This window comes from Cryptomeria japonica, chromosome 9 (genome assembly GCF_030272615.1).
Source record: "Cryptomeria japonica chromosome 9, Sugi_1.0, whole genome shotgun sequence".
Classification (NCBI taxonomy): domain Eukaryota; kingdom Viridiplantae; phylum Streptophyta; class Pinopsida; order Cupressales; family Cupressaceae; genus Cryptomeria; species Cryptomeria japonica.
The window spans coordinates 721,030,317-721,042,447 of NC_081413.1; the positions used below are offsets into that span (position 1 = coordinate 721,030,317).

General features: G+C 35.3%; 1 protein-coding gene across 6 annotated transcripts in view; it reads left to right on the forward strand.

The window, feature by feature from the left end:
* The first annotated feature begins 1,042 nt into the window (after positions 1–1,042).
* The window catches only part of LOC131073794 (glutamate receptor 3.3), a 52,274-nt gene continuing 41,185 nt past the window's right edge, over positions 1,043–12,131 (forward strand). Inside the window, exon 1 of one of the 6 annotated variants that reach the window (XR_009112992.2) lies at positions 1,043–1,757. Coding sequence is in view for 3 of the 6 variants with exons in the window: in XM_058010304.2 (XP_057866287.2) it covers positions 1,478–1,757 (280 nt within the window). In the remaining 3 variants the exon portion in view is untranslated. The remainder of the gene's footprint in view (positions 1,758–12,131) is intronic. The other 5 variants (XM_058010304.2, XM_058010303.2, XM_058010302.2 and 2 more) reach the window with 5 other exon arrangements.

Sequence of the window (12,131 nt, forward strand, 5' to 3'; positions counted from 1 at the left end):
TTTTTTAATCAAATAAGCAATTTCGAGACACATTTTTAAGTGTATCTAACTTGAAGAGAAAGACAATTTTTTTGAAATTGTAAGAAAGGGTTTTTTTTTTTTTTTTAATTTATAGTCACAAAAGAGGAGAGATGAAGGTGAGCAAGCATAAACATTATCAATCAATTAGCCATCATGATAGTAGAAAGATCACTCCCATTGTTGTATCCCTTATTTGCATAAGGATAATGGTATATGGACAGTTATGTTGCCACAAAAGTTTTAACTTTTAATAAACCACAAGGAATGTTTGATAATGGATGCATAATGTCTAGGCTTAGAATATATATTATAAAGAAACTAAAACTTTGTCACATTTTGAATAACTCTGAATTTAATTTCATTCAAATTGTCAAAAATATTAGACTCCATTATAGACACATTTTTAAATAATTTGAAAAAAAGATTGTACTAAAATAAATTTTTCTAATCCTTTACAGGTATTATCATATTCAAATGCATAAAATATATTAATGATTTTGGAAAGTGATCCATCACCTTATAGAAGACATTTTAAACGTCCTTAGATAAAATGATCATTAAAAAATAATGCTGCTTTTTTTAAAATTTAATATTTTTAATAAATATTTTTTTTAAATAAAAATAACTTTACTATTTACTAATTAAAGATGAGATTTTCATAATTTATAACGATACGATTTGCAGTTTTTGGATTAAACTCTGAACAATTCTATCATTCTCCTTTATTATTTGTTATTTTAATGATGAATCTTGTACACAATTTAATCTTAAAACTACTAATCGTTTTCCTTTCTTGTTTATCATTTTGATGAAGGATCATGTAGTATGATCCATTGAAAGTAAAAATTGTTCACACAGTTTAATCTAAAAACTGCTTTTCTTGTCTTGTTTATCATTTTGATGATGTTCACACAATTTAATCTAAAAAAAACCTGCAAAAACTATATCAATGAGAATGATAAAATTGTTCTCACACAATTTAATCCAAAAATTGCAAACTGTATCTACTATTTGAATATTAATAAAATGATGAGCGTTCTTGCGACTCAAAAATTGGTACCAGTTGATGTTAAACGAAGAGAAAACCCGTAGAACGTTCCTATCTCGTAAACTAGTTTCTGAAAAAACAGAATTCAAGTTCGTTTTCAACGTATACCCCAGATAGTGTCCCTACATTTACATATTTCAAAGCTAAATTTTGTATGGACCTCCTAATTTGCCTCCTCATCCTCCAGTGCATTATGCACCTTCCATTTTGGCCACTCACGACAAGGTGAAGGAAGCATGGTCAAGAAATATAGGTCTAACGGTTTTTGCTTCTCAGATTTCTACAAATATACCCAAAATTTGAATGCCACATCAATCAGCTTATTTGTTATGCTAATTCACTGATACCATCTTAAGCTGGATGCATAAATCAGATCTGGGTTGCGTTTTTTAATTACTGTTTGTCAGAATGGTCATTAATAGGGTACTGGTGCTGGTACTGGGTTTTGTCTCCATAGTGATTTTTTCTGACTGTATATTCCTCTGCTTAGCACAAAATGGAACGAGACCTGCAACTGTAAATGTGGGTGCTCTTGTAGCCTACAATACCACTATTGGGAGAGTAGCTAAGAAGGCCATTGAGTTGGCATTGGAGGATATCAATAATGACGAGACTCTGCTCAACGGAACCCGACTTGTGCTCACTATGATGGACTCCAACTGCAGTGCTTTCATAGGTACTTCAGCAGGTATACTATTTTTGGCACGGACCGTATTAGCTTTGAGAAGTGAAATTGTAATTAATTTCTTCTTTTATCTTATTGAAATTATGGAGATGTTGAAACTATGTAGATTCTTTTGGTCCAACCCAACGTTTCATTCAGCATGCCCGAGCATTTTATTGGTTTCTTTTGGTCAAAACCGAACTTGTCATTCAGCATGCCAGATTAGTTTTTCTGTTTTGACTGACAATTGACAAATTTACATAGACTAGCGATTCCAATATAATCTTTCCCTCGGAAGCATCAAGAAGCATACCCCGATGTGCGTGGACCTTTTTGCACGTAGTGTTGAGACTCCCTGATCAGTTTTTGGTTTTTGATCTTATAGTTGGTAATTAGTTAGATTGTTGTTTTTTTGATAATTGGTATTTAGTTCCTGGTTTTAACCTGCACCAGAATCCACTTACATTGAAGAATGGGCAGTGGCATGTATGTCACTAGCAAGATTTAAACCCCGATCTAATTGCAAAGGCTGAGAGAACTACCAACTGTTCTAGCGACCATTGACAGAGATAGTTTTTCATTTCCAACCCTATTTCCCTAGTCCAAGTCTGAGCCCGAACTCGAAAGAGATCTTCCAAGTCTGAATCAACACAATGATTTTGCCACAGTCACCTGGGTTTCGCACCCAGAGTCATCAGACAGTTTGGGTAATAGTTAAGACTTTCTCTCATTTACTTCTATAAATTAGGTTAGAGAAAATATCCTTGTAATGTCCCACCCTATTTGCACTTAAAAATTTGAACTTCATTCACCCACTCAGCTATGAAAGTATTTTGTCAAACAATTGGCACCCTAACTGAATACTTTCTTTACCATGACATTTTAACAAACAATTGGCATACATAAATGGAATAAAGAGCTCTCCTTTTCTTAACCTTATGGCAAAGACTTGCAATACAAGTACGGTTGATAAACTTCTGAATCTGCTCTGTAATGTTATGGATATAAACTTTCATTCGTTCATATATTGGCAAAATGTTTTCAAATACAATTTCATTACAAACTGAAATTTCAACAATCTGCTATAAACTACAGCAGAACACAATGAGCAGGAAAGGTAATTCTCTGACCTTTAAATCAGTCTTAGAAAATGTTGCAAACTGTAAATGAGCACTTCCATTGAAAGCCCAGCATACCACCTTTCAAACTATTTATAGTAGAGACATGCAGATTAAGCTGAGCAGCCAATAATGATGAAAAGTCTGAATTGCAGCTACTGGTAAGACAAATTTTCACCCAGCAACAAACCCACAATCAGGAATTCAACTAAATGATAACCAGGCCAAGGATTAAGAATAAATCCACGTGAAAGATGTAATAATCCCACACCAAATATTAAGTATAAACCAGCACCAAGAATGGAGAAATACACCCATACCAAGAATACGGAATTAAATCCCACACCAAGAAATCGATTAAACCTGCACTTGGAATATGGTGGAGTATGTGCCTCTAAATCCCCTAAACAAATCCAAGCCAAACTCTCCTGCAACCTATTTGTGAAAGAAACCACACACAAAAAACTACAAACCTTTGAAATTTTGAATGCATTGTGAAATACAGTATGATATTTCCAACAATCAACCAGAGTAGATCTTCCATTACTGTAGCCAATCTTCTTCAGAAGGGATTTCGTCCTCCGGAAGGCTGAGTTGAACGGGAACCACATGCAGGGTTTTCTTGCCATCAATGTTACACAGTTTCCTAACGGGGGGATGCGGGGACGGGTTTTGAGGACCACGGGACCAAGGGCTTAAATTTGGGGATGGTGGGGGGACGGCAGCAGTGCAGTGGGGTGGGGGTGTGCGGTGTTGATATAAAAATAGAGTTGAATTGAAATCTTCAAGGCAAAATCTGCAGTATAACATCTCTTTGAATGCCCCATGAAATGCCAACTAGTTTTCACGAAGTTAAACATTTTAATCAATATGTAATAGCATTTAGCAAGCAATCTGGTGGCATCCCTGGTAGAGGTGGAAGAGGTGCCGGAAGTGGTGGTGCTGTGTGGGGATGTTTCCCCCAAGTCCCTAAGTCTCAAAAATGTCTCCCTATGGAGGATGCATGGTTTTTTGGGGGGACGCGTCTCTGTGGAACACTACTTCCCATAAAAAGAAATATCAGAAATAATCATCTTCAACATATTTTCAAATGAGACCTCCTTTAATAACTTTTGAGAGCTATTATAAGAAAGAACATTTTTTTTTTTTTAGTTGTATTTTCAAAAAAAACACTTTTTCCTTTTTCATTGCTTTTTTAAAAAAAAAAAAATTGTTTTTGGCTATTTTTTAATAAAACACTTTTTGTTTTTGGCTATTTTTCGATAAAACAATTTTTATTTTTGGCTATTTTTCGATAAAACACTTTTTTTTTGTTTTTTCTGCTATTTTTCAAAAATATCTTTTTTTGGCTACTTGTTTGGAAATGTGGATTTTTTTGCTCTTTAAAATATCATTTAGATCTTTTAATTTCTTTTCACTTTAAAAGGCCACATAAAATGATATTAAAATATTACTTTCTATCCTTAACTTTGACATTCACTTTATTTCACTTAAGTGATAAATCGCTTTATTAAAATATTTAACTGAAAAAACAGTATAATATTTCCCAGCCTTAAGAAATTCACCAAGTCCCGAAAGTGAAAACCTTGCACTCTGAAATTGAGGAAAGGCTGAGATTGAGACCAGTTAACCCAAAATAACATTTACTATAAATAGTAACATGCTAAAAATAGCCAAAACTATCCAAACCTTGAAATTGAAGACACTGCATGCTGCAGCTGAGAGGAGATCGAAGCTATGACCAACTGCCAAAAATAGAGTTTACTATAAATAGTAACTGCTATAAATAGTAATTCAGCCTAAACTCCCAACTGACCAATTAGTGTTTGAACTGAGACTTACTAAAAATAGTAATGCCCGAACAAGTTGTCCGAAATCACTCCAAGAGGTGTCGTTCATCTCCATTAATCCATTTGAACACATTGGCGAAATCGAAAAGTAATTCTTGGACAAGTTGTGCGAAATCACTCCAGAAAATGTCAATCATCTCCATTAATACATTTGAACACATTGGCAACATCGAAATACTCCTTCTCTTATCTTGTTAACACGAACCCAAAAAGTCAACACCTGCTGCACTACAAGAGAACCTAAAAGTGGGGACATAACAACCCTTTAAATTGTGAAAGAAAGAATACAATTATGATACTGTTCACAAAACATCAAAGGGCAGCAAGATTGCTACTACATCAGGTACAACTTCTCAAGTTTTTTTCTTGGTGCATTCCCAAGCTGAGTGCTGCTGAAATAGTGTAGACCAGGATGGTTAGTGAAAAACATTTGGCAACTTTGTCCCTTGGCCTCCCAAATCAATTAATCAAGAAACAAGTTATTCTATTCCCACAAAAGATGTTACTTGGACACATTAACATAGCTATATAACACCTTGCAAGAAAGTGCATCACAAATGAATCTAAAGAGTAATCTAAGACCTTCCTTATTAGTTATAAATGAAATTAGTGCACAACTGTCTTTGTTGAATTCTCTTGCAAACCTTTCATGAGCAACATTATGTGTTCTATGGGAACATTCTAGCTGAGTTTGTAGACTAAAATCTCAAGCTTTGGATGGATGCATGATGTATGTTGTAGTAGATTTTGTGATAGATACCTGCCTTGTCATGGATGTAGGATCTATCTGTAATTAACTAGGCAATGACGTGCATTTAAAAATGGTGTATGGCATTTTACAAGGAAGAAAAGCTGATTGGCAAGGCAAAGAGGTGACACTATATATACACAGACTTGGTTTTCATATTCTTCTTGATTAGAAAATTGGATTTCTTCTTTAAGGAGACATTTCTTTAGTTTGTTGTGACGTTTTCACACATCGCCCCATTGCAAATGGGGATCCCCACCTTTTTGCTCGTAGGTTAGTTCTTTTGCTTAGTGTGCTTCTCTTGGCAGTAGTTTCTTTAGTCATTAACCTTTTTCTTGTGAGAAGATGAGCAAACAACCTTCAGCTTCTTTTTGTCAAAAATGCTTACATATTGGATAGGAGTCAAGAGCTTCATTGAGAAAGGATTCACAATGCAACCCATAGGTTAAGTCATGAGATAGGTTTAATGAATGATGAACAACTCTCAAGCAAATGGAAGCGCTTCAAGGATTGGATGAGGAAGAGAGGAATCGATCAAGACTTGGATGAAAAATGGATATCAAAAAATTTACGAGTGTTGATGAAAGTTAAATTCCTTGACGTCAAGGAATCCCCACCTTGACTTCTCAAATTCCTTGACCCTAAGGAATCCCCAACTTAAATGCTCAAATTCTTTGACCTCAAGGAATCCACAACTTGGAAATCTTTAAGAGCTAGGTCGAATGAATGTTGCACTATCAAGATGTATGAAAGCTGATAAGCAAGTTTTTCCATGACTTCATGATCAAATGTGAAAATCCAAGACTTGGAGAGTAGAGTGTGACTAGTCCTCAAGTGCTTAATTTTCTTCACCCCAAGGAATCCATGATTTTAGTATGACCACCATATTGGGCAAAAGACATAGAGGTGGTGACTTGGTGCTTAAAATGATTCCAACAAGGAGAAATTACTTACAATATGAAGATCTTTCACTACCTTAGGAAATCGCACTCTTTCTATGGCGTTGTGAGCTATCTCTGGTTAAGTAGAAAGTAGTTTCATGAAGGATTTGTCTATCAAATCATCGTTCATTATTGTCATTGGGAGTTAACATAGATTCTCTAAACCCTTTCTCTTTTTATCCTATTTTCAATTCAAGTAAGTTTAGGAGAAAGCATCACAAGATTGCAATATTAGATGATCAAGTTCCAGTCACATTGAAGGAGTTCTAACTAGATTTCAAGCAAAACGTAAGTCCCCTTGCAATTTGAGCAAAATCAATCAACACACTGAGTCTATCCACATATACACTGTACAGTCAAGACCTAATTATAGGAACCATGGAGTCAGCTCATTTGATCACATAGCTTAGCATTTGAGAGGTCTTTGTTCAAGAGAGGATATAATACTTAGTATTTTATTTTGTGTTGCATGAGGTCATAAAAATACAACATAGTCATTGCCTAATTCTTTTCTTTGGAAAAAAATGCATCTTATATTAAGAAAAGAATACAAAAGTTTAGACATCTCAACAACATAGATACATGGAAAATATTGTACAATAAATACCTGAATGGCTAAAGTTTGAGACTTTGTTTTATTAGATATAATTTAATATTAGACTATTTATGTAACTGACAAAACATTGTTTAGTTATGACTAAAAGGTAACTTACAATGTAAGTTACAACTACCATGTAACTTCTTCATTCAATATTAGATACAAGCCAGACTAATTGAAGTGTGTGACATTGGCCATCCAACTCTCAAATTCTGTGTATTCATTCTTTCAACATTTAGTTTCAAAGCAAGGACGCACTAGGAAAAGTACATACTATGAAGGGTATACTAATTCAGAGTGAGGAAGCCTTTGGAGAGAGAAGACTGTATTTGAGTGAGCATGCCCTAGGAGAGGAGGGTACACTGATCCAATCCATTTGGAAGGCGAAGAATTTCCTTAAGAAGCTGAGAGTTACCACAAATCATTGTCCAAGGAATAAGCAGACATTGCTGTCCAAATAGACTAACATGTTTGGAGGAACATTAACATGTGTGAGCGGACAGTACATATATAGATGAACAGTACATGGTATAGGTGGGCAGTGAAATGATGAGTTGTGGATGGACAATGATTAGTATGGATTAGTAGTGATTATGTACAATATAAGAAAATTTTCAGATTAAATCTATAAAATAAATCCAATAGCTCAATATTTTGCAAAACAATTGTGAAATTTCTATTACATCAGTCTAATTGCTTATTTTTCTGTCCAAATCTGGAAATTTTATTTTATTTTTCTGCAAGTTGAACACCTAGGCCTGTGGGAATCAGCAGTTTCATGGAAATGCGCTGGCAACTTCTGCCTTAGCAGATGGATTTTAGGGATAGTGCTGATAGCCTTGATGACCTCAACTTGGACTCTCAGCTAGATGGAACAGTGTATATGAACATGAACATGCACAATGGCATTTTGTAGATGAGGGGCTTGGTTGGCCAGAACACCACAGAAACAAATTGGTAGTCTTGAAATGAGGAGGTTATTGTCATGGGAGCATAATGTCACAATTAGAGGAAGATAATGATGATAACAAAAATGATCATGACATTGAGGGTGACAAGCAGGTTGATAGTTGGTATTGAATGAGAATATTTTTTATTCAAAGTAAAACAAAATTTGAAGGGACCCAAAACCCTTTTTACAAAACACTACTTACATGTGATGTCCCAATCTTAGTGAGGACTTTAGAGTTGATGAGTTAGCTTATTTATTGGACCCTCATAGGCTAACAGGGTATGGATAGAGGGTCATGGAGACAGTGGATGGAGGATGATGTTCTTCAGTTCAATGTTGGGTTCAGTTCAGGCTTCGTTTGAGCAGTTTCTGACTCCGATTGAGGGATTTGCTATTTATAGCATTTTGGCTATTTTTAGATGGGAAGTTGGCTATTTTTAGACAGGCCCTTGGTCACATGGGTTTTGTGAGCTTTATCTCCAGCTTCTGACAGTTCATCTTTTGGAGTCACATTGAGAGAGATATTAATTTTTCAGTGGATTAGAGGTTATATTTAATTAATGACGTTTATTATAAAGTCACATTGACTTTTTAATAAAATATTTCACTTAAATTTATTTAAGTGACTTTTTAATTTTCTCTATAGTTGGGCGCCCATTTTGTTAATTTTTTACAACCCTAAAAGCAACCCTAAATGGCAAATCGTGGATTTTGCATAAAGCCACCCCTTTTGAGAAATCAAATTCGTTATTGTTGATTACTTGATATCTGATTCCTCTCTGGGTTTTGGAGCTTGAGGGTTTCAGATTGGATTCTTCATTTGAGAATGTTAAAGATGATAGCTTTAGTCAGATAAGTATGATCATGAATGAGACTTACATCATTGGAATGATTTATATATGTATACCAATATACATAATAATAATAATAATAATTGAGTTTATTATTATTATATTTATTAATATACATACATTAATAACCATGTCATGAATAAACTAAATTCGACTGAATGATTAAATGGCTGATCATACATCGATCATCATCTTCCACGTATAAATCTGTGTTCACCAATCTGCATTGAATATCGTGCATTATCTAAACCCTGTCGATAGTGTGTATCGACTACTTTCATTGATTTACCATAATCGATAATGTGTATCGATTTACCATAATCGATAATGTATATCGATTAATGATTCTTCATTTTAACATACCGATTGTGAATCGGTTATGTTAAATGAATTGTTAACTATCGATAATGAATCGGTTTTGTAAATGAATTGGTTGTGTTAATGGATTATAAACTACCGATTATGAATCAGAATGATGTTTGTAATAATTAATGAATAGACATATCGGTGGAGAGACATGTCTCCACACGTGTGGAGACATGTCTATCCATGGATGTGTCTTCTCACCCATTTATATAATCCACGAATAGATTGGTGAAAGGTGTTACAGCAATCGATAAGTACATGCCTTTGAAGATCGGTCCATTCTTCACACTCAACAATAGAATCATACTTGGCGAATAAAATTACTGTGTGCATTTATTATTTCCTCCTTACACTTGCAGCAACCTGCAAGATTCATAGGTTAGTAAGAGCATCATTTGTGAAACATAAAAAGTAAAAGATACCTCTAATTCTATCTACTAAGAAATCTGATCTACATAAACATGGTATCAGAACAAGGTCAAGGAAGATCTGATTAGATTTGAGATAGTAGATTATCTAGACTATCATTTTGCTCTTAAGAAAAATCACATTCCTTTCTTTATAATGGCAAGCGGAGTTAGATTCGAAGATCGTCTTGAAGGAGCGTCTAACTTTGTATCATGGAAGTTTAGGATCATGCTTACCTTAAAAGAAAATGAACTAGATTCATTTATAAAGGGAAACATACCTGAACCAAACGATGATGTTGAGAAAATTCAATGGAACAAGAACAATGGAAAAGCCATGAAAATGATCGTGGGTGCAGTTAGAGAACATATAGTTCCAGTTATTTCAAAGTATGACATAGCATACCACATGTTCAAATCACTTGAAGACATGTATGAAATAAACAATACTAGCAGAGCTCTCACATTGAAAAGACAACTCCATCATGTGAAGATGAATAAGGGAGAAACTATCACATTATATTTTATGAGGATCACTGAATTAAGGGACCAACTTTCTACAATCGGTCATCTAATTGACGACAAGGAATTAACGTTGATGGCTCTAAATGGACTCCCAACTTCATGGGAATCATTTATTCAAGGAATAAGTGCACGTTTAAAGCTCCCCAAGTTTGATCGGTTGAAGAGGATTGCATTCAAGAAGAATCCAAATTGATCACCAAAGGGATTGACCAAAATATCACCAATGAAGATATTCATGTGTTGAACTCACTCTCACAAGAAAGGGAAAAAGAGGAACTTCAAGAGGAAGAAGGACAAGGGCACCAATAGAAAAGGCTCTTCGAAAAGGAGGATGGACATATCCCAAGTGCAGTGTTTCAGATGTGATAAGTATGGACATTATGCCCTGAAGTGTCCGGATAGGCCAAAACAACAAGCCTCCATTGTTGAAATTGAAAAAGCTAGCATGGAGAATGAACCTGAGAAGTTTGTCTTCTATTTAGCCTTATCAAGCTGAAAGATCCCTGATGGATCTCTTTTACTAATCTGCTGTAATTTTTATTATTTTAAATTGATTTTTCCTGCTTATTAATATTTTCTTTCAGAAATAGACAAAAGTTGCAGAAGGGTTGGATTCTTTTTGTATTTTGATAATTTTTCAACAAGTAAATAATGAAGTACAGGTACATGAACAAAGTACTGAAAATGAAGTTCATATACAGCCAAAACAAATTCGATTCAGGGCAGATTTCTGGATATAAAATCAAATATTTGACCAGATGAAGATTTCCAATAATTCAGGAAGATTACAATCAGGAATAATCCTAACCTGAATGCTAAAAGAGTAACATAACTAGGAATGAAGCTGCGGCAAGATTCCAGCCCTCCAAGTGCTGCACGTGGGAAGGAAAGTGGCTGCCAAGTACAGCCGTACGGCTGCCAAGTACACCCAACTGGTTAGAAACCCCAAACCCCATGCTGAACTTTGTCAAAATCGCTGAACCTCCAGAAAGAATGTCGTACAATCTCTAAGATGCTAATAGCTGCAAGCAAATCCAAACCACTGTATTGGGGGCTACGTCCCAAACAGGCAAGGCATTGGGGTTGGCGTCCCAGATGCTGAAAAGCTCTTCGAGAGCCAAATCTCAAATCCAAGATGTAAAATGTATAAAAGATAATAAGAATTAGGTCTCAACTTCCTTATAACACCTTCCCACTTAGCTCGAACCCTAAAAGTGACTCAATGGGGCATTTAGGGTTAAAATGTTATATTTCTCATTTTAAGTTGCCAAGTGCATAGAAAATGACCTTTTTTCAAATATAAAGAAATTCGTTCACCAAAAGGATCTGAGTCAAAAGAGAAATATTTAGAAAAGTCCAAGACCTTTCCAACGAGCTATTGCACCAAGGGATACGCATCCAAATGAGGCCAAAAACCCCTTATTACTCCAAAATGGCTATAAACATAGCCTTATTTAAATAATTAAACGCTAACTTAGGAAATATTTAAATATATTAAAAATATATCCCAAATAGCTGTAGAAGGCTCAAATGACTCCAAAAGCCTGAAACAAAACCTGCCACCTGTCTGTGACTGAAGTCGGAAATCATGGATCAACTGGCACTCTCATCCCTAAAATCTAGGGATGCTCCTAGAAACTAGGAAACACACCCAAATCTCCTGAAACTAAAACCATCAAAAAGGTCATGAATAACCTCATGGCTAGCAACTGTCACGACCTCCTAAAATTTAGGGATACCCCCTAAAATCTAGGAACTGCTCCAACCTGGCTCCAAATTGCCTGTAAAGCCAAAATCCAATCACTCTATGCACTGAATGAGTCCCAATCAACCTCTGCTAACCTACAAGACTCCAATGATAGGCCAACTCCTCCGTCTCTGATGTCCACTCTAGAAAGGGGACATGACACAAGCCAAGTCTCAACTAGCCTCAACACCTAGGTGATTGATAGTGGAGCCTCGTGTCACATCACCGGATTCAGAGAACACCTAGACACTATGGTAGAGAATTCTGATGAGGAAGTAACCATTGGGGACGATTC